The following is a 27,064-nucleotide window of genomic DNA, read 5'->3' as shown; positions in this document are numbered from 1 at the left end:
AATATTATTATAATATATTTTTTTAAATTATTTTTGTTTTGAGATTTTAAAAAATAGAATTATTTATTTTATTTTGTGTAAAAATTTTAAAAAATTTATAATAATTATATGAGATAAGAATAATTCTTAAAAGAAACTAGGCAGAGAAAATAAATTTAATGAGAATTTGGTATATTCCAAATATTAAAAAAATAGAAAAAAAAATCTGATTGAACAAATAAATAGAATTAGCGTTACCTTTTTTCTAGAAATGTATTTTCTATCCTTTAGCCAACGGATAAAAATTTACCTATCTTCCACGCTAGCGGTCAGCAAAAACTCCAAAAACAGTTGAAAACATAGAAGAGTTTTTTTATTTTTATTTTGTGGGTTGGGATATTATAAAACCGTGAGTGGTATGAAACAAGAAAAGAAAGCATTTAATTTACAGGCACAAACAAGTCGGTCTGTAATAATTAATTTAACCGAGGTATGAACTATGAACTGGACTTTTACATTGTTTGTTAGCTTGCTGACTTCGAGGTTGGGACATTTGTGAGAGACAGCTTTGTTGTGGTTTTGTCTGGCTTCCTCCAGATTCCAGCAATTAAAGAATGGCTTAGCATCAATTCAGGCTGGATTACTCTTCAAATTTCAAGGTGACATTTCCTTTTCATCTTTCTTTTTGTTGTCTTTTTTCACTTGTCATTTTCGGCATTTTCTCCAATGATACAGCAAGGATGATTTAGATCTGGGATTTGAATTTGGGGACAAAAGTTTCAATTAGAAGGGATGGAATAGAACGTGGATAGATGACAAGGATTGATGTTAGGAAATCAAACAAATGAAGAGTAATGTTACTCTCTCGATTCTCGACTTTATTATCCTTAATCATACCGACCGTTCGATGTACATTTTAAGTGAAAGTATAAGAAGTGACTCTTGGGTTTGTGTAGCTTGATTTTGTTGGTGTGTTGGCCCAAATTGATGACTTGACCCGACAAATAGTTTGCTCCAAACAAAAAGTTTGCTCGTCACTCCAGCGAAAATCAGACAAAGAATTCACTCAACACTCTGCTCAAGAGAATAGTGCAGAAAAGTGAAAATTAAGATTTCCACCATATGACGTACTATAAATATGTACTTAATGAGGTTCTAAGTGTTTTGAATAATGAGATTTTGCCCCCAAAGTGTATTTTGTGATTTTCCAGTATGATAAAATCTTCTACAACTCTATGGACGTAAGCACGTTGCTGAACCATATTAATTTTGTATCATGTGATTGTTTGCTTGTGTTTGCTTTTATTTTGTTTGTTGCTCGTTTCTCAACTGTCACTAACTAGCTAATAATTCTAATAATACTGTGCAAGAAAGAAATAACTAATAAAAGAAATAGAACAAAATAAGTTGATCATCCAATTCCCTGATTCTTTTGGTCATAGAGCCAGGAAAAGTGACCTGTTGAAGCCTAGAGAATGAATATCTGGAGCTTCTGTTACAGTGGCAATGAGGACACTTGGTGTAGTCTTCTACTGTATTGTAAGAAGATTTGGCAAGTCTCTAAATCGCAATAGTCATGAGACCGACGCATTCTTCAGGCAGCAGATATTGCTCGAGTCTTCGATCGAGGTGGAATTTGGAGCCAAAATTTCATCATGTCGTATGCAGTGAAACCAATTGCAACGGAAGGAACAATCTAGGAACATCACATAATTTGTGTTAGCAAGACGTTATGAATCATGATTCAAGTACAGTGGTCTCAGTGCATGTAACCTACACCAGAAAAAGTATAGCAAAGCCTAAAATGCTTCTTTGAAGCATTTGAAATGTTAAATAAGCCATCATCTACTCAACTTGGAGCTTTGAGAAGCCTATATAGTTGAGCTTTGAGAAAATTACTCTGTGCGTGTGTTGTTTTCTGAAGTGATAAATTTACCAATAAGAACAAGGCCTCGGTGTTGCACTGTGTCTAGGAGACTCATGAAAATTTCTATTGTCTGTGTGCTTGTGCGTTTTTATAATTAAAAAGTTCAGTGAAGGGCAAAAGTCATATTGTTGTGGTGTTTTTATGACAAATGCTTCAGAGTCCTAAATATTCATCTTGCTCACACTATTTTTACTTCAATACAATCTTAGGAATAATCTTATGTTCTTGAGCGTATAACAAGTATCAAATAACCTCTTAGACCAACTGAAGCCCTAGAAAACTTCAATGTAAACCCAATATCAGATATATTGAAAAGCACCGATCAGAAATTCAGCTAGAGTAGGTTGATTCAATAATTAAAAACAATTACCTTCATGTAGTTAATGCTTAGACCAGCAAACAACTGTCTCCATCCTTGATTATGAACAATAACAGTAAGACCTTCTAATGTGTTTCTGTATCTGATATTTCCATGTACTGAAGGTTGCAGATTTTCAACCTGTAATAGCATCCCACTAGTAGTGTAAAACACCAATCCATGTAATTCCAGTCTCAACTTCATTTAACAATTACAACTGCATCACTATTTCTGTGAAGTGAAATGCTAAGTGTCCCGATAATGGGTCCCATCACACTTCTTTTTTTTTTTACTCAGTGATTAAGGAAGTGTTTTTTAATGATGTTAATTTTTTTAAAATGTTTAAGATGATTAAAATGAAGAAAAACAAAAACAAAAAGCAAATGCACTTGTCAGGAGAACGGGAGGAATAATATGACCCAAAGCATTTAATTAACATGTCAATTCTAGGTGCCTACCCAGGCTTTGATATGTTGCTTACAATCTAATCAAGATGTAGCTAATGCAATAATTTAAAACCAGAGCGAGGGAGCTTTTAACCAGCATCCTTGGCAAGTTCACTATATGGCTTGCTGAAAAAACTTGAGCCTTACGATGGATATCCTAAATTTTCTCACCAGCCTAAGGCAACCCTGACTGAGCAGTAAGGGTAGCCAGTATGAAAAATATACTAGGTTTTTATAACCAGGAAAAAAAAAAAAAAATCTCTACTCTGCTGCTAGTCAGTATAGCGATTGTAATGGGGAGCAATACCTGCATCTGTCTCCTAACAACATCTAGCGGGTATGTGAAGGTCTGTCCAAATAAACCAGCTAGAGCTCCACAAGAAAGACGCATCACAATGGACCTTTGATGCTCTTCAGGAACATGCCTCTTGAGTTCCTCGTATATGTAGAACTTTAACCCAGCATAAGGAAGTATTCCAGTGAGTGTTGGGCCTGCTTAAACAAAGGAAACTTGAAATGAATATTCGTGCCCTCAATTTCTTTTAATAAGTTAGTGCGATATATGGTAGCACATATGGGAAGAGGAACTTAACATGAGAAATCAGTTAGACAATTAAACACCCCCCCCCCCCCCCCCCCCCCCAAACAAAAAAAAAAAAAAAAAAAAGAAACAACTAGGTGCCTGCCTTTATTAAAACATCAAAAAACATCTGATGCCGTGCAAATATCAATGACATTGAGAGCACATACATACCTACACCTCGATAAAGTGCACGCATTCCTCCCTCCTTGTACACACTTCTGAGTACATCTCTTAGGCCATTATATGCAGGTTGAGTATGATTACTCTTCATACCATAAGAGTCAACGACCTACAAAATCATGAAGTAAAGAGGAAGAGAAGGTATCATGTAATGAAATTTTTTTAACTAAGCAACCACCCAGAAGAGGAAAAGGAGCAGTAAAATCAGCACGAAGTTCCTTGATAGCTTAATCTTACATGGATCATTAATAATGGTTTGGACTTCAAGCAATGAGTTTCTAAGGCATCTAAAGTAGATACTGCTCAGAGAGAACAACATGATAGGTTAGATTCTGTTCAACAACCATCCCAATTCCCATTCAATTGAATCGGTATGCCCTGGTCCTTCTGAAGCATTTTACAAGGGAGGGAAAGGGGAAGGGAGGGGGGGGGGGGGGGGGGGGGGGGGGGGGGGGGGTGTGGAGGTGTGGAGGTGGAGGCCTAAACTTCAAGATTGGAGGGGGCAAAACCAATGGGTTATAGTTCAAACAGCTTAAGGATTGAAGAAGGGATATGAAAAATTTGTATTTGGAGGAGCACCTATATAATTTCTCTGAAATTACCTTAAAAATTCAGTGTAAAACAAAAAATTATTATGAAGCTCCTAGGGGCCAAAGAATCATATATGTAGGTCCTCCCCCTAATTAACAAAAATTTTGGAATGTTTTGCTGGTAGAAGGATCAATAATTAGTAAGTATTTTTTTTTTTGAAAGTCAGTAAGTACAACTCAGCCAACACAATAAATACTCCCTCCTCGCTTAGAGAAGACAAAATGTTTCATTATTATGCAAGATAAATACCTGATAAGCAAGTTTAGTACGAGCCAGATCTAAAGGATATGTGCATAAAACTGCAGTTCCTCCAGCAGCTGCACCAGCTAAAAGATCAATAAGGGGCCCTGATCCTAATGCATGATAGTTGTTCAAGATCAAACATCGATACTGCTCATACGCCATGAAATGTAAGGCTGCATAAGGAACAATCCGAATAACACCAGCTCCATTTCCTCTAAAACACCAACAAGCATAAGTTAAAATAAATTACAGGGGAGCATAGACACAATAAATGATTGAATGTAATGTGTAAAAGCTTACTTGTAGAATCCTTTAACGCCTTCGTGCTTCAGTAACTTCTTCAAAGATTGGAACACCCCAAGAGAATGGAACCCTCCTGTTCTTGTCTGGAGAAATCCACATAGATACACATATAGAAAATGAGGGTGTATAAAAAAATATATATGATAAACATATATCCAGAAATGGATATGATTTTAATATGTATATCCAGAATGGATATGTAAAGTAAGTATTAAGAAAAAGTAGAAGTATGCAACAGTCCTGAAGCATCAGACTTAAGATTTCAGAAAATGAACAAAAAGAGCCATCAAATGCAGCAAATATTTTTTAGAGGATGGCAAACTTAGGCCTCATTGGGATATTGAGATGAGATGGGGTGAGATGAAAAATCTGTGAATAGTAGTGAAATGGTTTGATTTAAGATGTTTTATGTGATTTTGGTAAAGGAGAGAGAAAAAAGTTGAATAAAAATATTATAAAGTTTGAATATTGTTAGAATATAATTTTTTAATATTATTTTTGATTTGGGATTTGAAAAAGTTGAATTTTATTTTTTTTTGTTTTGTTTGGAAGTTTGGAAAAGTTGTAATGATTAGGTAATGAGGAAATGAAAAAGTTGAAGATTTGAAATTGAAAAGTGTTTGTATTTGAGTGATGTTTATGAGATGAGATTTTTTGCCCTTTCAACCAAACAAGCCTTCCCAAATACCAGGTGAACTATAACAAAATCCAAATGAAACCCCTAGAATGTGTAGATCCTATGCTGCCCATGAAAGTCATACGAAAAATGTCAAACTAGAAACAAGCTTTCTATATTATTCAAATAATCATACATATGCACTATTTCTTTCTTATATTATTTGTGCACACCAATTTCTTTTTTTTTTTTTAAATATCTGTGGGTGTTCGGGCCAGCTTGCATGCATCTCGACTAATCCTATAGGACCTTGAAGTTAACGGCCAGGTAAACCTCAAGTGGTCCTGAGGGGACTCGAATTGGTGATCACTGGAAAGCAAAGCCAAGGTCTGACCAACTGAGCTACCCCTCAGGGTTGCGCACACCAATTCTTTGCATATGTCCTGTATGGTTGGGCCTTTGCCTATTTATTTGATCAGTAAAATTTTGTTCACTGATAAAAAGAAAAGTTATATTCTTCATATGACTCAATTCTTTCCAAATTATTCCACTTCCTAATAACTTCAGAAACTCATATAACTATTTACTTAAATCCTCTCCTAAACCACTTAAAAACTCTATCCAGAATGCTTAATGTGGAAACCCGACTCATGGCATAACCTAAGTTGCATTCTCTAAACTTGTTTTTTTTTTTTTTTTTTTTCCTTTCCATCTAAGAATGATCCTTTCGAACATAATTCCATCAGATTACATAAGCCTATTGTTACAAAGTAAAGCATATCTATAAGAACCAGAAAATAATCTCAAGGTCATTATGTCCAATTATATTAGAAATAATGAAAAGACGAGCTTAGAAATTTACTAATGCTTCACCTGCAAGAGTATTTTGATCCGTTCCAGGGGTGCAACAGCAGTTTTAGCGAATGCTCCCGCTGCTCCTCCAGCAATCAGCTCCTTAACATAAATAGGCATACTGTCAAGATATGAAATCTCTTTGCGAGCCGATGAACCATCGACAAGCCCTGCGACATTTGATGACAAGGTGGAACCTTGCGAAGAACCCATCTAAAATCACTTAAAACCAATTGACTAACAGCCTTTGTAGACTCGACAAGTTCTTATCAGCCACCCTGCAGATTAAAGGACTCCTTATCCCATCTATCTCTAGGAATACAAAAGGAAAAGGCCTTCTGTTCGAAGGGCAGATAAAATGGCCTGAGAACACCCAGAAACAAAGCGGGCAGGTTCGCAAGCCAATCTTCCTCTTCAATGACGGCAAGATACATTAACAATGCACAGAGCAACTCGCTTAGGTAGATCAAATATCCAAAAGCCCACCTTCAATTATAACAACGCTACACAAACACCATTACCCACTTTAAATTGATCAATATAAGCCGATTGTCTACAGAAAAACGAAAACTGATATTTCGATCAACACCCGCTTGAGAACAACCGTAATGAATTGCCAATTTCGATCTAAAAGGCGACGAGTCCAATCGAATACTTCATAACCCTTCGATCTAAAGAATACCCACTTGAATTAAAGACCGAATGATCAATCCCCAGTTGTAACCCACCAGGAGGAACTGCTTAGGTAGGATGAGAACAGGTCTGTATAAATATACCTTACAGAAACTTGGAGAAAAAGCAAGTACCTGTTCTCCTTCGCCGCCCGAAGGAGGAAGTTCTTCAGCTTCCTCAACGAATGGAGTTGTAAACTTGTAATCGTCCTCTGTTTCTCCTTCGGTTATATCGACCTGAAACGCGCCTATTTTTACGAATTTAAAGGCGTTTCTGTTTTAAATCCCTGAGGAGACGTGTTACGGTACAGCTCTGGTGCAGCTACTTCAGTAGACCGTCAATGAAAGACCATCAATCATCTTGACTCGTGGCATTCGTACGAAACGTAAACCATACAATTTAAATAATATAAATTATTTTTTTGAAAAAATAGAAAATATAAATTTAGAAATAATAGTACAAAGAAAAAAAAAAAAGATTTGGCCTTTATAAGCCAAGTAAAGCACCCAATTTACATCGTTGAGATTTCTTTTTTATTTTTAAGTTTTTTTTAATTTTTAAATATGTTTAATTTTGTTGCCTTTTTAGGATTATATATAAAATTTATTATAATATATATATATATATATATGCACACACTACTTTTTACATGTATCTACCAATAATCCCCACACCATAAATAGTAATAAAAATTCTATATACTATCACTTTTGTGTATTTCTTGTACATTTCACTGGTATTAAATCATGTCAATGTGAAAACAATTTTGCTCCTAAAATTATTTCTGTGTGTTTTATTTTTTTAAATTTGGGTATCCTTACAACAAAGGGAAAAAAAAAAAAAACTCTTGTTCTTTACCAATGGAGATCATAAATCCATGTAATAGATAGAGTTGACTTGATTTTCAAAGGATATCATTCAATCTTACTTTGCAATTTAAGTTTTAATTTATCTTCTTTTCTCTTTTGTATTTTATTTTTAAGCAATATTAATTGATTGAATCTCTATTAAAACAAATTTGAAACATTCTGTTCAAAAAATTCTATACACCATGTTACCATCCGATTATATAAGATGTGACATATTTATCATTATTAGATGATTTTTAGTGGGATGAAAGCGAGATGAGAGTATAGTGTATGACATTATTTATTCTCTTTATATGTTTTTAATTCAACTTTCAATCATTTTTCTTACCCCCCTTTCTTGATACATTAACATGCATTAGAGGCCATGAGTTTCCACTACTTGAAAGTTTTGGCATTTTTCTCAAGCAAGAATGGATTTTTTTTTAGTAAAATTCTTCTTTTTATAATGGAAAAAAAAACATATATAATGTAATTATATGTGATCAATGTATTTAGATGATTGAAGGAATAGATATCTTTTTTCTAATTATATAATGAAATTAAAAAATTAGCATTTTTAGAACATTGTCATCCGGTTCGTTATAATATTCCCTAAAATTTGGTTAGAAATCATACTTTTTATAATTTTCTCCTAAATTTTATTAATCTTTCTAAAACTTCCTACATCCCGTTAATCCCTATCATTTCTCTATTATATTAAAATAAATTTTCTTTATTCTTTTATTGTTAATATTATTTTTTCTTTCACTTCTCTTTATATTCTTTTTTTGTATTCTATTAAAATATAAGTTTGGAATAAAAAAAAAAAAAAGAATAATATAGGATGTGTAGTTGCTTCCCAAATTTAAGAAATCAAAACTTAATTTAGGAAATCGGATGTAGATGAGTTTTCTTCACTTTTCATGTTTTTTTTTATAATTTAGCTAAGGATTAGATTTAAGGATGCGGATGAGGATGCTCTTATGCGTGGCCTCTACAATCATTATAAAACATTTTATTTCGTCATTGAAAAAGTAAAAGCATCACGTAGGATGAACTGAAGGCACCACCCTATGGTTTTAGAATTTTATAATTGGCTATCCATATTAACTAAATCAAAATAGCAACATCATGATGCAACAGAATCTAATTACAAGATTATTGTTGTGCATAAGTCAAGTCCATTGGCTAAAGTAACCTTGTCTTCTCTTTGCCGAGTCCGTTACTCCTAAGTTCCTAACAAATCTATATTCTCTTTTTTAGACTAAAAAAAAAAAAAACACTACTTTGGATGAAGAGAAACAAAGAAATATGATTTTTAATTGATTTATAATAATATTTATTTGTTGTTTTTGTACCTATTTTTCTTATCATTTTATGTTTTGTGTGATATAGAGTTATAAAGCCGACAGAGAGAAGTTGGATTGGAAAGGAAATGTGTACATGTCGGCTTCTCCTGCTCCCATTCGACAAATATATAAGGCCCATTTGCTTATCGAATTCAGTTCCTGTTTTTATCAATTTAAAACCATTCGAAATAGCTTTCTTTTGAAGTTCTTTTTCTTTTTTGTGTTTGGTTGACATTGATTCTGATGAGTTTTGGGTCTTTGCAATTGAAGTAATATATGTTACTGCAGAACAAGTTTTGCCTTTTTGTTTTGATTCTGTTATTTGAATTGTTTGGAACTGGATTTGGAGAAAATCAATCGTGAATGGAGGAAGGCAACGAGAGAAGCAAGTTCAAGAGGGTTTGTGTCTTCTGTGGGAGCAACTCTGGCCACAGAAAAGTCTTCAGCGATGCTGCTCTTGAATTGGGCAATGAACTGGTTGGTTTCCCTTTTTCTCTTTCATCGCTTATGCTTAATGTAGTCTCAAGCTTTGGCGTATATCTCTAAAACGTGTTCGTTTTGATGATATTGTACTCATCTTTAGGTGCTGTGTACCGGGTGTTTGATGTTTTGAACTTGGATTGTTTTTCCTGTGATAATGGAAGTTATGGAGCTGTACTTTGGTCTTGGCCTTAAAATGAGCGTCTGATGATTTCAGATTTTCATTGGGAGTTGAAAAATCATAGTTCCATATGGTGGTTGTTTGTTTTTGGTAATGAGATTAGTATTGGGTTTTGGGTTCTGGCTACAGATCATTAATTTGTCCAACAGATTGATGAATTTGTGGATTTTGCATTTCACGTACAAAACTCTGTATTTCCTGTCTGATCATATATATGGGCATGTTCTTAATCACTATCCTTGATTGGGTTACTACTCTTGAAGGATTATTTGTGGTCGGTGTTAAGCTTATGGGCATCTAATAACAGGTGCAGAGGAAGCTAGACTTGGTGTACGGTGGGGGAAGTGTCGGGTTGATGGGTTTGATTTCCCAGACAGTGTATGATGGAGGTTGCCACGTTCTCGGGTATAACTGAAAAACATGCCTTCAGTATTACATTGTCTGTGTCTGTCATGCATCTATATTCCCATCATTAAATGCAAGATGGGTGTTGATCACATTGGATCTATTGATGAAATGCTTAATTTCATTTCATTTGCAGGATCATTCCAAGAGCTCTCATGCCTCTTGAGGTATATCTGTTAATGCATTGAATCAGATTTCAATTTTTAGCAGCCCTGTAGGGGCAGAAATTTTTATTACGTCCTACCTAATCTCAACTCTAGTCACCTGCTGTGAAAAGTAATTAGATATGTTGGTAATTGAAAAACATGTTCTCATGGTGATTAGTATGTTGTTGGTTAACACTGACAGATATCTGGTCAAACTGTTGGAGAAGTAAGAACTGTTTCAGACATGCATGAGCGGAAAGCTGCAATGGCTCGAGAAGCTGATGCCTTTATTGCTCTTCCTGGTAAATCATCTGGAAAATTCTCATCAATAGTCAAAAGAAAACAAACAATCACCTTGAGTGTTTTGTTCCATGAAACCGTTGAGATCTTCCTTCACAAATCAAAATGGTTATTCTCTTAGTGCTTAATACCCACATATCTTTTCCTTTTTGGTGGTTTTAGGAGGATATGGGACAATGGAAGAGCTGTTGGAGATGATAACATGGGCCCAACTTGGAATTCATAAAAAACCGGTAACCTACCAATTTGGTGTTTGAAGATATAGGAGAATTGGAGAATTACCATTAACTGGATGTTGAATTCTATAGGTAGCTCTGCTAAATGTTGACGGGTTCTATAATTCCTTGCTGGCATCATTTGACAATGGGGTTAAAGAAGGATTCATCAAGCCAAGTGCTAGGCATATAGTCCTCTCTGCTCCAACTGCTAAAGAACTAATGATTGAGATGGAGGTATAATTACCTAAATCATCTTCCCCCATAATTAATTAGGCTTACTGGATGGAAATAAACCCCTCCCTTATTCTTTTCTTCTTGAAAACAAAAGGAAAAAAGAAGAGAGACAGTGGTAAATTTAAATGCAAGGTTAGCTTCTATTTAGCAGTTGCAATTCTCATGGATGTTCTTTGCTTTTCCCCAAACGGAAAAAATGAATAAAGCTTCACCAGACTTCCTGAAAATACTGAAATGAAATTGTTGAACTCTTTGAATCTAAAAGATGGCTAAGCCACCTATCACATGGATGAGCCTCCCCAAATTTCCTAAGAAAATCTAGTTGTACTCATAAAATGCTTGAAATCATTATTGTAAAAAGCACACCTGACATGGATTTGAGTCATGTAATTTAATTGGGTCACTAAGTGAAACACAAATTTCAGATGAGTTAATATATATAGAGCCTCCAGATGACTTGGCCTCCCTCCTCTTATTCATTGATCTCCCTTTCCTTTTTGGCGCTCTTTCTCTCTCTTCATTTTTTAGTCTTATTGACATGGTAAACAACATCCTCTTATTAGGGAGACTTGCATGAAATGTTGTTTCAATTCTCGGACAGGGAAATGATATAGAGGTAGCTAAAGTCTATTTAGTATATCCATACTCTAATTTTTCTTTTTCTTTTTTTTTTATATATATATGCTTTTGCAGCAATACACTCCTTTCAATGAACATGTTGCTTCTCATGAAAGCTGGCAGATGGAACAGCTTGGTAATTATCCCGGGCAAGAAAACGCACAGTGATTGTTGGTGGTAGGTCTTTCTGCTAAATCGATTCCTGATGTGCTTCTCATCATTTATGTGGAAGAATCTATATAGATGGGACCATTTATTGTTTATTACTATGAACTCTTGTCGTTCTTTGTGACCTGAATTGTACTAAAATTTTCCTTAATGTTTTATTACAAACCATGGTTTATGGTCGGTTGAAAGTTGAAACACTGTTCTCTAGTCATATCTGGTCGTTACCACTTGTTCAAGGGGCAAAGATAGTTTGAAATGGGAAAAGAGGTGGTATGCAGTAGTACAGAATCTTCTCTTAAGTGGTGATCAGAGGTCCCACTATAATGGGCTAATTGGACTGGACACTTGATTTGAAGACAACTTGGACTTTTGGGGGAAACTATTGAGTTCGAGCAACTCAAAGATGACTTCATCCTGAGGTCCGCTGATGATAACATAAAAGGAACAACAGTTCTTAAGCACAATCTGTCGGTAACTTAAAAAATAATTTCATTCCAGGAGCATTTTAGGTGCATTTTTTTCTCTTGGAAAGTTTAGACTATTTGCAAATTGATCCTACAGCATCCCTCCAGCCTTGAAATATTCAGAGAGTTACATGCAGCAAGAATTCTTTTGTACAAACCTGATCATGACCCTTTAAAAACTGTTTATAAAGTTAGATTGAAACTTAAAAAGAATCAGAAAACGTTGAGAGAGCAGTCACTAATTTAGGTATAAAAGTTTAGTCGTGCACGTTTTCCTTTGAGTTCATATCTGGTTCAGGTCATAATTTGAGGACTTCAAAGCAATAAGATGGTGACACCCACTAATTGGTATAGGGTAAGTTAGGAGAGAACTGACATAAAAGTTTAAGGCACGGTTTGGACAGTGAATGGAGATCAAAGTTGAATAAAATATTATTTTTTAATATTATTATTATTATGAGATATAAAAAATAGAATAATATATTATATTTTACAAGAAAATTTGTAAAAATTGTAATAATAAGATAAGACGAAGCATTTTCACTTTTCCGGGCCTAAATTAGGAAGTTGGGAAGTTGTTAAATCTAAAATTTCTTTCTTAAGTAAGAAGCAATAACTATTTAGGTAGTGAAGATTTTGGTGTCTAGAGTCCAGAACATAAAATTTTCAACTAAATAGTTTCATGATAATTAAAACTCGTCCCGGGTCATAGGAACTCAACTGATCTGTCACTTTTGGAAGTCCCTACTCCTAGTCGTGTATGTGCCTTTTTCTTTGAGCTTGGCCATATATGTAACGCCAAGCTGCAATTCACATGGATCTCTCAAGGGATCACCATCTGAGGGGTCCTGATGTCATGGCCATCTTCTCTCTGACGGGTCAGGACAGTCTGGTTCTAGGGCCCTGCAGTCATCTTTTCTCAATTAATAATAATAATAATAAGTAATACTAGAATCACTTTCAATTATTTTTTAAGAATAGTTATTACTTTTTTTTCAAAAGATTTGCATGATCATTTCTTTATACAAATAACTTTTCACTCGAGAAGTTGTAATGGTATAATAGCTCTAGCATTAGAATCATCAAATTCATCTTTAAAATTTAATGAAAAGTATAAATTTTTCATAAATACAAAACTTTTATATCTATAATTTCATATTGAATTAACCATTAGATTCATCAAAATAATAATATAATATTATTTTTTTAATAATAATATTTTTAATTTTTTTCTTCATATTTTGTAATTATGCTAACCATATAGACATTAATAGTTTAATTTAGTATTTAAATAATTGATTCCCAAATAATTTAGAATAAAAAAAATAAAACTATTGCCTATTAAAATTAGAATAAAATATTAGTTTGAAGGTGGAATAGTAGGCCTTCAAATTTGAAAGAAGAGCAACAATTACTGTAGTTCAAAACTTTCCAAATACTATTTGATGAATCCAATGTTCATTTTAAGTAAATTCATCAAAATTTAAAAATGTATTGACTTTTGATGAAGTCAATACTAATGCTCTAAGTGTCACGTGTGATTTCTACCAATTTTGTACCTTACACATTCACGGAGTTTGAAAATGTGATACAAGGGACCCAATTGAAAAATTATAATTTAATATATAATAAATTATCTTATAGATAAAATCCTATCATCTTAACGCTTGTCAATAGAAGAATTCCACCTAAGAACACAATAATTACCTTGACTTGTAACTTAATTATAGTAACTAATGCAGAACTCCATCATCAAATCTTTTGCAGAATGGTTTGGTTCCTAAATAATTACCTTGATGTGTCCCATCAAAATCGTAGCATCATGAATTTTTTAGGATAGGATATCCATACGATTTGGAAAATGGCATTTTGTTCTGCATTGTGGATTTTTTCACGCTAGTGGTAGGATTTTTTTCCTGGTGATGGTGGACCTCTGCATCTGGTTCATCATGAATATGAGGAGCAGGTGGAAATGGCTGTAACTTCTCTAGTGGCCCCCACCCCTGTTCTTTCCTTATCCCTAGTGGTTTCTTTTAACGTTTGAAATCCACCATGAAGTGACTGCAGAGGTATATGACCATTGTTTTGAACTTTTGGGATTTTTGGGTGGAGGGGCCCCTCCATAACTTTTATTAACTTAAAATCAGCTCTTGTTTGGCTAAAAAAAGTCAAAATAATAAAAGGTCTTGTTTCCCCCAGTCTTTGTCCTTGTCGTTCTTGTCATTGTTACCATCATTTTGCTGTCTGCCTCAAGAGAGAGAAGTAAAAGGGAAAGCAGAGGTGAAAACGGGGAGCTTTTTCTACTATCAAAGATAACATGGAGGAGAAAGAGCTAAAAAAAAAAAAAAAAAAAAAAAAAAACAGAGAGGTGAAAACATGAAAAGTTTGTACTGTCAAGGACTAATAATAGAGCCACCCTTCTGAAGTGGTGTCCGCAGCATAACTTCTCCGACAACCATACATGATTATGCTTTTTTGCTTAAAGTTGGCGAGATAATGAGAAACGGGATTGTGAATGCTTTATGAATTCTTCATTTTGTTCTGGCAGATTAGGACTCTTACATTTAAAAGTACTGCTTGTAAAAGGGAATATTATATCTACAAGCTAATGTAAAGATGCATCCTCGACATTACTGACATGATAATATTTAATTTGTAAAAAAATTTTAATTCTAAATTGATTTTTTAAATCAAATATTATCATGTCAACGATGTGGCCACACCTATAGAAATAATGTAAAAACTTTCTTGTCATTAGAGATTAGGACTTGCATGTAGCACATACTTGGCAAAAATTATTCATACCTAATGAGTAAAACTCAGATATGTCAGTATTTATGATATCACCATCCCAAGTAATACAAATGGATACGAGGTTCAAGATACAAGGATTTTAAATCAGGCAAAGCATGTCAAGGAGAAGGAATGACCCACAAAATTACATGCCCTCTAAAATCAGTAAGCAGGATCGTACTATACACCCCACCCTCAATAAAGAACAACTCAATGTCATCTACAAGCCCATCAACAAGAGTTTTAACATACACACGTGATAATCTTCTTACTATTGTCACTTCCAAGTCTTCTTCAGGACGAGGTTATGCCAAATGATGCAATGTTGCCGTCTAGATAACAGCACTTGAGTTTTTATCCCCATTATCGGCTATTGTCAATTCAAGCCTTCTCTTTAGGAGGAGATGATACTAAATGATGCAATGTTGCTGCATGGATGACAGCACTTGGGTTTGAATCCCTAACACGGACAGATCCAGATCGTCTAGCATTGAAATTCCTCTCAACACCACTTGGTATGAGATGTCGTAATGGCCATGGAAGGTGTCTCACCAGCCGTGATGAACTCACGAGTAAAACCACACCAATAATGATAAGGAACCTGCAGTAAAGAAATGAAAACAGCAAATAATAAACATAATGGCACCCAGATACGAAATACAAGGACTCAGATCCCCATATCACCTCAATCCACAAGAACCAGGTGCTGCAAATTGAGAATAAGGGTTGTACTATTAATGGATCTGTCGAATAATGAGTATATGACAAGTAATTAAATATAACCAAATGTTTCAAACTGTATATTTTTACCTGATTAATTTTGACTGATAACTATGACATTGACAAAGTGCCAGGCATAAATTGAGATAAATTGATATTCACTGTGTATCAAGCTTTAAGAAGGTTTCTTCTGTAAGCACATTGAATTACAAAATAGTTCAGTATTTTAAATTACCATCCAAGCAGAAGTGAAACACGAGCTGTTGGTGCTTCAGGTAATCGTTCGCCTAATGCAAGCATACCAGCAAGAACACCAGTCACAATTGATGCCACAGCAGCACACGTGGCTATTACAATTGCTCTCCCATGCTTTAGACCCCGAGTCTGTAAAACTTGAACGAACAAGTATGTTATGATAATGATTGTTTGTGCCAATTTTTTACAGAACCCCACTAGTTTCAATTAAAATAGTTCCTCCTAGGCAAATACAGCAATATGGACAGTAGAACATATGAGAGAAGATTCAACCAATTCTCTCCCCAAAACAAAATAAAAAGGTACACACATGTTAGTATGTTGTTGAAATATCAATTTGGCTCAAAAAGATTAAATAGCTCAGACGCAGGTCCATCAACATATCGAAATTAAATTGTTAATTTTCAACCATCTGAAGTACCTGATAATAAAATCCTGTACCACTACAAAAAACACTGACTGAAATGCATATTGGTACCAGCATCATGTGGAAGCCCTGCTCCAAAAATACAAAGCCCATCTTTGAAATTACAGATGCCATCCTGCAATCAGATGTATTAAAATTGCTCGATAAGTTATAAAAAAATGAATTTGCTTTAGGAATCAAGTTCAGCTCCTGATATAAATTCAATTTCATGTATATTATGATTTTACAATAACAGAATGTACTATTTGATTTAACAAACATCACAAGAGAACATGACAAGACACTATTTGTAAGTTGTAAGATGGAAAACTGTCAATAGTTTAATCATGCTTTACCATGTTAGCTCTGTCAGAATTCACACAAAAATATGAGCAGGAAAAAAAATACTGCAAAAATTTAGCTTGAGAGGATATAGTACCCGAACAAAATTCCAGATTCCAAACCATATATAATTTCTTCAACAACTTCATATTCCATCTGGATCAAAAGAGTGTCAATAACGAGACAAGGGGTGGGGAGTAGGAGAAGAGTTGTGCTAATATTAAAAGAAAAGAAAAGAAATGGCATATCTTGCTTAATGCGAACATCACTGAAGGGGGATTTTTACCATCTCCTGTTCTTTTCGTTGACGTTTGTAGATACGAAGCCACCCGTTAAGAAGTACCTAAGAAAAAGAGTTCTACAACGTTTACAACGATCCCCTAATTGAAAAATCCTACCAGGCTTACAATGATTGCATAATTGATAACGAAACCACATCCCAAGTATCAGCATTATTGCGACAAACCTCACCCCACTGCTATGTTACAGATAAATATACCATCAATTGAGGTCTTCCAAGCAAAGAGTAATGCATAAAGACTAATTATGTTTATCAAGTCCAGGTAGCCAAACACTAGTAACATAAGTATTCACAACACTGCACTTTGCACCAAGTCGGTAACATTTAAAGCAATGAAACTAGGCCTCATTATGGAATGGACTACAGCAATCACTCATTCCGAATCTTGTAGTGTGGTTGATTTCCAAATGAAGTAAACATCATCTTTTAATGTATTGATACACCTACAACCATGTTTACAACCCTTTATACAAAGATGTTTTAAAATGAGGGTGTTTTTTGTAAAATGATGTTACTTGTATCAGTTATTTTGGTTGTGTAAAGGGTTGTAAAAACGGTGCCGTCTATCATTTTCCAAAAGGGAATAAAAATAGAATAAAGAGACAGCCTAGTGACAACATAAACCAATGTCATTAGGAACTGCACATCTTAAGGTTATAGCAGTCTGAATGCATGGACAATTGATGCCACGCTACATAATTTCTAAAGATCTGAGTAAAGCCCATGCTACATATCACTTCAAAAGGACTAGTCACATTGGAGTTCATTGGAATCATTATAAAAGCCAAAAACTTTTCTCCCAAATAATGTGGAAATCCATTTACTACCCTTCTATGCTCAATCCTGGACCTTAGGACCTTCCTCACTCAAATCTCTGATGTCCTTGTCAGACCATTCAGCTCAAGTCCCACACCTCTAGCTGGGATTTACTGTAATATCATTTGTAACGATCCAAAGGAAAGTCGAAGCCACATCTAGGCTGATGCTGCAAAAGCACTAGTCAAGGTCACAATTGGAGCTTTATTGAAACCATTATAAAGGCTACGAACTTCTCCATCCTAGACAATGTAAAATCTCATTCAGCACCCTTCTGTACTCAATCTAGAGAGTTACAAACCTTACAGTTGGTCCTACTTAAACAAGATTTCATGATTAAGAAAACATATACTAAATGTTACTACTCCAATTTCATACTAGGTATCTGCAATAGAGTTTGTGAACAAAAATTACAATCTAGTTTATATTGAATGCTGAAAAGGGTCTGTGCAGCCAACACTAGGTACTTTGGATTGAGGTTTTGTTTGGTTGCAAAAAGCATCACATCTTCAAATTCCAAATTTAATGAATAAACTACCATGTCTGGCATGGTGTTTTTAGAGGTCCATGAGCTAGGTACCTGAGACACATGTACAGTTGGCAGCAATTCCATGCACATTGCACCAACAACGAATTGAGGCAATACATTGACATAACACCTTACAACAACTTCATCCAAACAGGATTTTTATGAAATCCAGAAGAAAATCCTCTTCAATTTCAAGTTTTGATACCAAAATCGTGTCACATGAACAGGAGTTGACAATTTATTATTATTATTATTATTATTATTATTATTATTATTATCAATGAGTTGACAAACTCTTAAATGCCTATACTTAGCTCAGATCGTGCATAGGATAAGGTACCTACAAACAAGATGGCAACAACAAATGCCAGCCATGGTAAATGGAAAATAGATATGACAGTAGCCTCTTGCTTCTCACCTCCAGCGCCAACTCCTGTAAATACAAAGAAAACATACACAACTTATACCATACAGATAAAGTCAATAAAATAAACCAAATAAAAAAAATTAGAAGTTGGTAAAATTATTCAAGAAAGGCTGTGAGGTTGATACCCAAGTTTAGATTGATATAAGACTACCTTACTTATGAAAATAAAAGGACACGTGCAGTGTACAGGAGATATTCCTAAACAAAAGAAAAAAGAGCAAGAAAGTCCTGAAAACTTTTTTTGATAGGTAAGAAAGTCCTGAAAACTAGAAACATGAACATTCATCCAAAGATAAGGAGTATAAAGTAAAACATCCCTAAGGATGTTGAAAGCATTAGGCAATTATATCACCTGAATATTTTCTTAGACACTTTTGGTGACAAGCAGGTAAAAACTTGGTGGGAAAAGCTCATATTTCTCTCTTTACCAAAACCCTCTCCCCATTCCTTAAAAGTCTTCCCACTGAAGGGAGGAGAACTCCACTAGATCCGGCCCCCTCCCTGCTCCTCCCTATTTCCCCTTTCCATCTTCCCCTTGCTCTTTTAGCCCATTTCTCCTAGTTTTTCAACCCTTCTCTTAGATACCTAGAGGATAGATCTACGGCTTTCCACCTACCAAACCACCACACAATCACTAAGATTAGAGTCACTGTCCTTTTCTCCACCATCATCAGCCATCAGCTACCCCAAACCACCAACGTGTGGCTGCCACACATCATCAATGGCACTCATTGCTGCCATACGCCACCTCCAAACTGTGGTTTCTAAACCTCCTCGGACCACAATTTTTGTCACTAGCCTCTACTAGATAGTCCCCGGCTCATTTGTCGGCCTATTTACCCTTTGTCTCCCTTTCTCCTCCATTTTCACCCTTTGCCATTTTTAAAACCTCTTATCTGCTGTCATCTGCTCGCCCACAACCACCACGCACCCCTCCTCTAGTTTGGCCATAAGCTCCTCCATCACTCTCCACTGCCAGTCATTTCAACGTGTGCATGGTCCACACCCAGTCCCTATTTGGTGGCATGTAGGGCCCACAGGCCTCCTTCTTTGACAGTAGTTCAACAGTTTTCTCCTTCAAGGGACAGTCCTTTATTTCTCTTTTGCAGGAACAGGTAATCATCCATGCTTTCCATTCCAAGGATATGGAAAATTAAGGCGTGGGAAGCTCCACCGGAATCTCCAAAGCAAATAAAGTCCAGTGCATAAATATCTGTTGTGGCTTTCAGTCATAGTATCACAATCCTCCAATGAAATTAAGAAAAAAACCACCTTTTATGTCGATTCTTTTCTTGGCTCCACCAAGACTAAGACCTGGACCATATTTTTGCCACCATTTTTCTAATTGTATTTCTATGCATTGTATTCATTGTAATGAGACAGTCGTTGGGTCCCCCACCCCCTCCTTTTGTATTTCTCTTGTTAATTTAATGAAATGTCGGTTATAATAAATTAAAAAGAAAAAAGGCATTAGAAAAAATTTGATGGTTTAGGGATGATAAAAAAAAGTGAAACCAAAAGGAACAAGAAATCATCAATATTCACACACACTAAAGCATCACGCTGCAAAATATATTTACATATTTTTTGGAAAAAGTAATATATCCTTTAACATTTACTTGATATAATTGTCATCAGGTGATGATTCTAATAAATATGAGAACCATCAAGACCAATTATGTTTTTTAATATGTTTTTAACAAAAAAAAATAAAAAAATAAAAAAACATAATATTTTAATATGTTTTTAACTAGGCACATTTTCGATTCGATTGTTCTATAAGTCTCTCACATAGGTGCATAACATAGTTTCCATGGAGGACGATCTGGCATAATAAGGCACCTCCCAAAGTGACTTTCTTTGCCTGGACAGCTTCTTTGGGTAAGATCTTGACGATAGATAATTTGCGGAAATGCGGGGTGATCATAATAGATTGGTGCTGCATGTGCAAGAAGAGTGGTGAGACTGTGGATCATCTTCTACTACATTGTTAAGTTGCTAGAGCGCTATGGGATGAGGTGTTCAGCAGATTAGAGTTAGCGTGGGTTATGCCCGCCATAGTGGAGGCGTTTTTGGCTAGTTGGACAAATCTATGAGGTATTCCACAAATCACAGCCATGTGCAGATGGTTCCTATTTGTATTCTGTGGTGCTTATAGCTTATGGCAGGAGCAAAATGACAGGACGTTCAAAGACAAGGAGCGCTGATTTGAGGATATTAGATCTCTTTTTGTTAGAACATTATTCCTATGGGTCATAGCTGTAGATTTTAATGTTCTAGGCCTTCATGATTTTCTTGTTTCCTTTTCTTCATCCTAGATAGGTGTTTCCTCTTGTATATCATCTTGTATACTTGCGTTATGCCTATTCTATAAATATAATCATTTACTTATAAAAAGGCAAAATGTTTTTAACTACGATAACTATAAAGAGCTTAAATTACCGATAGTACCGATGCCCGCCAAAGTAATGCCCACCCAGTCAATAGCATTCATGACTTCCTTCAAATAAAAATGGGAAAAGACAGAAAGAATAGCAAGTCCGCAGCCAGAAACTGGTTGGATAACAGATACCTGAGAAGACATCATAAAGAACGAAGCCAAGGTTAAAAAATCGTCCAAGAGCACCATAATATGCATCCAGAAGTTCAACTGCAGCAGCACTGGTGGAAAAGAAATCATCTTTGATATGTGGTAATTGGATATGTGAACCCAGAACTTCATCCTCAACAAAATAACAAAAGCACTGACAGCTTTCTATTTATATAATTATTTATTTTTCTGTTGGGAATACTGAATAATGTCATAACGTAAATGATAAAGATACGAAAGCTTGATGTAGATGCACTTACAGGGGCTTGAGATAGTGCCCTTAACATCAACATTGCTCCAAATATATCCATTAGAAAACCAACCGCCCAAGTTTTGTTGAAAGCATATGCCCTTATCACCTATAAACACAAACAAATGTACATTTACACCAGCACCAATTATCAATCAATAAAAGGGCATGCAGGACGTAGTGTTTGGTTGCATGGATTTAGAATTGAATCTCGATTCCACAAAATAGGACATGAAATCAAACGGTAATCATGAATCATATTTTTACAAAATTGCATCTTTTCACATTCATCTTGGATGAATTTTTTACCGGAATTTGACAATACCCACCATAATTCAGATCAACTAAAAGAAAATAAATACCGAATCACAGAAATCAATAATGGGGTGACGAGAAAATCTAAATAAAGCCAAAAAATAAAAAAGGAGCAAAGGTTCAGGTTGCGGGCGTGCCTTGAACTTGAAAGAGAGAGGGGGAAGAATAAGAGTGCCCTTTTTCTGGAGGACTTTGCCGATGTTGTTACCGGCGGTCGCAGCTAACGTTAAACAGATCGATTCCCACATCTCTCTCACTCTGAAGAATCACCGACAAAGGTTTCCAATTGGGTTCTATAGCCACCGATGGCTTTTCTATTCGGTTGTTGGTTACTGCGCTGTCTGTGTAACAGCACATGCCTGTTTCTCACGTATTGATGTGCATCGTATGTGAATTGTGAATGGAGGCTGATAGGGTGGCACGCCGTCGCCACAACAGGAAAACGACACGAATTTAAGGAGTTTATTTGATGAGTACATTTTTTTCAGGAATGTTATTTGTCATTTTAATTTTAATTTTTTATTTTAATTTTATAATTTAGTATTAGATAATTTAGATTATTTATTATATTTTAATTATAAATTTATCATGAGATGAATAATAGATTTTTTCTTTTCAAATAATATATATTTTTGTGAGATGATTTAACTTAAAAATCTAAAACATCTTAATCAAAACATTACAAATTAATGTGTATTGATCTATATTTTGACATCACATTACTAGAAAAAATTAATTTACGGCCTCATTTTCTGCACGCGTAGTTTGTTTTCGCAAATAAGATAAGATGAGATAAATTAATATGAAAGTTAAAAATCGAATAAAATATTATTAGAATATATTTTTTTAAATTTTATTTTTATTTTTAAATTTAAAAAAAATTGAATTATTTATTTAATTTTGTATAGAAATTTAAAAAATTTGTAATAATAAGATAAGATTAAATGAGAATGATTCTAAAAATAAACGAGACTCGAATATAAAATGGGTAAGAAACCTTTTATATCAATCATGCTAACAAATTATTAGTAATTTGACTTTTTAAAATTATAGTGATTATCAAAATAAATGGTATGTTAACAAACACGTTTATATATAACAAAATATTTTATATGTATTTATAAGAAATTGAAAAAGATTGTAAGTTATGTGTATAAAAAAATGTTAAATTAAAAAATATTATATATCTCACGTGTAAAGAGTTTTGAATTAAAATAAATTTAATAATTTAAAAATTAAATATTTAAATATTAAATTTAATTTAAAATTAAATCAAACTAAGATCAATTTAATCTAAATTCCAAATGGACCTAAATCCTTTAGTTCATGCACGTTCCACCGCCTCGAGATTAAACAAAAAAGCGACTTTTGGTACCAAGTGATTAAAGTTTAAACAATAAAAAAGAGTGAATAATTGGAATGAATGAGTTTTGTATTTATATATTAATTTATATATTATTATTGTTGTCTTTATATTTAAAATTAAAATTATTATTATTTTAATTAAAATCTTACTTTTTATCTAATTATATTAAATAAGTATACGTATTTATTGATAAGTAAAATAACTTATAATTAAAATTTTTCGAGATGATTTTTTTTAGGAAGAAAGCGGAGCGATTGGACACACCTACTCCTCTTGAGCAGGTACACAGAACAGGTGGCCCGATCGAGTCCAATCACTCTTTTTGAAACAATTCGAATTTTGGTACTTATAAATCGATGAATAAAGTTACACAATTTATTGTAACATTTATTATAATTACAAAAAAATAAAACACAAACAATATTTTTTGGGTTAATTTGTATTGAGCGAATAAATAATATAAAAATTTTATGTATAGTTATTTTTTATGTATTTTTTTATATATTTTATTAATGTGATTAGCTGTATCATTTTTTTAATATAAAATAACTATTTTGATTAATTATATTAATAAAATATATAAAAAATATATAAAAATGACTATAAATAGAATAATTCTAAACATTAATAACGTTTAAAATGTATTTTTTTCTAATTATTTTCTTGGTCTAAAAAAAAAAAAAGGTTTTAGTGACATAAAAGATAAACCACCCTATTAGAGCAAGGCCAAGTTTTACATAATTTAGTTAAAATATGCTTCATATTGAATTGGATAAATTTAAAATAATTTAGATTTTTATTAAAGTGGTAAGCTAAAGATGAAAGATTACTATTCATTTATCAAATATTAAAATATTAATTTCTTATTCTAAACAAATAAATTAAATTAATTAGAATATAATTAACATTTAACATTTAAAATATAATTATTATTAATATTTAGTAATACTTATTTAATATTAATTTAATTATAATATAATAATATTAATTTAATATTATATAATAATTATTATTAACATTTAATTGGTAGAATTATAGAATGTGATCAAATAAATTAAATAAAAAAATTATTAATTTAATAATATTTTATTATTATATAGAAAATAATAATTAATTTAATCTAAAAATTATATTTAAATAGAATAGATAAATATAAAGAAGTATTGATATAACTCGGTTAAATTTAAAGGTAAATTTGACTAAGTCGAGGAAGATGCTGTTGTATGCCGTGTCATGAACTTCAGCACAAGGGTATAAAGGTTTGAAGGTGGCATGGACACGGAGACAGCTCAAGCCTTTGACTGATGCAGCGGGCAAGTGTCGTTGACATGACTAATCAGAGTATCTGGATATGGATAAGTTTTTCCCACATTGTACCAAATTTTAAGGTGACAATTGTAAAGGCAAAGACTAGGCAGAAGTTGTTTGAGACAGACGTGTTTTGTTTGAGACAGACGGGCTACACCCCAGAGCACGGAGGGAATCTATTCAAACTCTGACAATATACCATTTACTTGATCGGTACACCAACCATAGAAAATGGAGATGCTAATTACATAAAATATATATATATATATATAAATAATTCTAGAAATGATATAATTTTATAAAATTTATAAAATTTATTTTATAATAAAAATAATTTTATAATTTGACGTATAAATCACATCAATTTATAGGTTTACTTTTATATAATTTTTTTATTTCTAAAATATTTTCTAATCTATAGTTGTAAACAAATTATAAAGTAGTAGTTAGTCTATCATTTTTCATACAATTTTCAGTCTTAAGAGTGTTAGGGCTCTTCTTCTATCATTTGTTATTTGGCCAAGTAAAAGAGAAGAAAAAGAAACACCAACTATGAAAATACTAGAAAGGATGTGTCCCACTACCAATTATAATCTTTAACATGTAAGTCACTATGTAGGTGGCACTACATACCTATGATAATTCCAATGTTTAAGTCATTAACAAGTGAGAGATAATAATTAAAAAATGTGTAATTCGATGATTCGAGAGTTACCTGATGCTCTTATATATAGGCGTAGAGACTCATTGGATGAGTGTATAAACAGATTAACTTTATGTAATGTTTAGCCATTTGGAGGCTTATTCTTGATATCTCAAAATTATCCAATCGTCATGCCGTGAATATTCATAGGCTGAAAATTCATCCCTCCTAATAAGTAGGGTGGATAGACCACACAGCTCCGTTGAGTAGTTATCCTTTAGGGTGATGGACCTTGGGCTTGGGCTCTAATTTGAGCCAAACCAATATTAACCCTTCCAAATACCATAGCTTGATTTTAACATGAATGTGGCAGCTAACTTGATTTTAACATGAATGATGCGAGTTGATACAAAACATTACACATAAAATAGAGTTGTTAAGACTCACCATAGAACCTAAATTCTCGAGAAAACTAGCACAGCAACCCACCACGATGACCTCCCACTTAAGTCGTAGTTTGATTCCAAGAGGAATCGAACCAGTGACATGGAGGTCATGAACACAAGTTCGCCCTTGCCAGTTGGGCTAGTGGTGCTCAAACTCAGAAATAAAAAAGTCAAACACAAAACTTGAGGAGAGAGATAAAGTTCTCAAGATTCTCAAACTCAAAAATGTTACTACACTAGAACCTCAGATTCTATACATTGTTTATTGTTACTCTTAATAGAATGAGAGAGAAGTTCAGGGGAGCAAATAGCATGAAGAAATTTGAGGTAAGTACCACATAGAATGCACAGCTGGATTAAAAGAGAAAAGCTCATGGAAGGAAAAGGCGGTTTCTAGTGAAGGGTGATGATACAGAGAGCCTCCAGAAGTTACAACAACTAATGACTAACAAAGACTCATGCTAGCTCTCCTAGCATGTCGCTGCTTCCACTAAAATCTTCAATCAGAACGTGCTAATGAATTCTATGACACTATAAATGGCTGGCTTAAATGGTTGGATGGCCTGGGCGTGATAAAATTCTTTAGTTAGAAAGCTTTACCAGTATGCTGGAACATGCTTTTGCTGAAAAGGGGTTCTCTAGTGGATGACAGAGCAGGAGACAGAACAACGTATATGGGTCCATGTATACTTGAGTAGAGAAAGCACACCATTAGTTAGTCATAAACAATGAATGCCATAATTGAGAATACCCAGCAACTGCTGTTAGGAACAGTTTCAGCCCGTTATAAGCCAGTCCTCATTCTCCCCTCTACTCCTTCCATTTCTCACTATTGGTTCTATTTGATTGTCAGCACCATGAAAAAAGTTAAACATAATCCTTTAAGAAGTGCGAAAATCAGAGCGCATCATTCTATCAGTAAATAAGACGTGGCGATGGAGGAAAACTCAACATTGATAACCTTGACTACTAATCATAGTGAGTCAACCAGGGAATGGACCTAAAACATTCATTAAAGAGATACTACAGATGTAATAACCAGTTTGGTCTACATATATTTGCTACCTAGAGTAATACCAAAGGAGGAGTGATCACGTTAGACATTTAGAACTTTGAGGGTATAGGGAAAGGGGTGTTTTTCTTATGCTCAAACAAAAACAAAAAACACAGAACAGAGGAGATTTCATGCTCTTAATGCTATGCAATGCCTGCAACAAAGCCATCCTACATACTAATCCTCTTCGCCGAACCCAACGCATCAAATGTGAGAGTCCCGTTGAAAGTAGGTTTTTTTAATCAACAAGATACGAACGCAACCTCTTTCTTCAGAAAGAAAACAAACCGGCATTATATCTTGTATAAGTGACAAAAATTGAAGAACTAACAGTCGCAAAGG

General features: G+C 33.9%; 3 protein-coding genes and 1 long non-coding RNA gene across 8 annotated transcripts; 2 read left to right on the top strand and 2 right to left on the bottom strand.

Annotated features, from left to right (window-relative positions):
- Positions 1-282: 282 nt before the first annotated feature.
- On the top strand, positions 283-2,051 carry LOC122297287. Its single transcript, XR_006238705.1, has 2 exons — positions 283-638; positions 1,422-2,051. It is a non-coding gene; the product is annotated as an uncharacterized LOC122297287 (long non-coding RNA).
- LOC122297284 (mitochondrial carrier protein CoAc1-like) lies at positions 1,339-6,990 on the bottom strand. 2 transcript variants are annotated; one of them, XM_043107306.1, is made up of 8 exons: positions 6,885-6,988; positions 6,100-6,180; positions 4,608-4,693; positions 4,314-4,521; positions 3,465-3,582; positions 3,018-3,202; positions 2,277-2,405; positions 1,339-1,675 (listed from the first exon to the last, which is right to left on the bottom strand). In XM_043107306.1, the coding sequence occupies exons 4-8, from the start codon at positions 4,467-4,469 to the stop codon at positions 1,574-1,576; spliced, it is 690 nt and encodes a 229-aa protein (XP_042963240.1). In that variant the 5' UTR covers positions 4,470-4,521; positions 4,608-4,693; positions 6,100-6,180; positions 6,885-6,988; the 3' UTR covers positions 1,339-1,573. The 2 variants fall into 2 exon arrangements, with proteins under 2 accessions (XP_042963240.1, XP_042963239.1); XM_043107305.1 differs by having other exon boundaries at positions 6,100-6,990.
- A 1,949-nt stretch (positions 6,991-8,939) lies between these two features.
- LOC122297286 (cytokinin riboside 5'-monophosphate phosphoribohydrolase LOG8) lies at positions 8,940-11,908 on the top strand. Of its 2 annotated transcripts, XM_043107308.1 has the most exons (8): positions 8,940-9,424; positions 9,916-10,013; positions 10,150-10,180; positions 10,362-10,461; positions 10,622-10,692; positions 10,768-10,911; positions 11,475-11,527; positions 11,605-11,908. In XM_043107308.1, the coding sequence occupies exons 1-7, from the start codon at positions 9,311-9,313 to the stop codon at positions 11,523-11,525; spliced, it is 609 nt and encodes a 202-aa protein (XP_042963242.1). In that variant the 5' UTR covers positions 8,940-9,310; the 3' UTR covers positions 11,526-11,527; positions 11,605-11,908. The 2 variants fall into 2 exon arrangements, with proteins under 2 accessions (XP_042963242.1, XP_042963241.1); XM_043107307.1 differs by lacking the exon at positions 11,475-11,527 and having other exon boundaries at positions 8,959-9,424.
- A 3,062-nt stretch (positions 11,909-14,970) lies between these two features.
- Positions 14,971-22,342, bottom strand: LOC122296260 (probable magnesium transporter NIPA9). Of its 3 annotated transcripts, none has more exons than XM_043105818.1 (9): positions 22,043-22,342; positions 21,601-21,699; positions 21,193-21,322; positions 18,668-18,756; positions 16,964-17,020; positions 16,775-16,833; positions 16,408-16,471; positions 15,910-16,058; positions 14,971-15,555 (listed from the first exon to the last, which is right to left on the bottom strand). In XM_043105818.1, the coding sequence occupies exons 1-9, from the start codon at positions 22,151-22,153 to the stop codon at positions 15,336-15,338; spliced, it is 978 nt and encodes a 325-aa protein (XP_042961752.1). In that variant the 5' UTR covers positions 22,154-22,342; the 3' UTR covers positions 14,971-15,335. The 3 variants fall into 3 exon arrangements, with proteins under 3 accessions (XP_042961752.1, XP_042961751.1, XP_042961753.1); XM_043105817.1 differs by having other exon boundaries at positions 16,351-16,471; positions 22,043-22,339; XM_043105819.1 differs by lacking the exon at positions 16,964-17,020 and having other exon boundaries at positions 16,351-16,471; positions 22,043-22,341.
- Positions 22,343-27,064: the final 4,722 nt, after the last annotated feature.

This window comes from Carya illinoinensis, chromosome 15 (genome assembly GCF_018687715.1).
Source record: "Carya illinoinensis cultivar Pawnee chromosome 15, C.illinoinensisPawnee_v1, whole genome shotgun sequence".
Lineage (NCBI taxonomy): Eukaryota > Viridiplantae > Streptophyta > Magnoliopsida > Fagales > Juglandaceae > Carya > Carya illinoinensis.
Note: the sequence above shows the minus strand (reverse complement) of the source record. Positions and strands in the feature narration are given on the sequence as shown.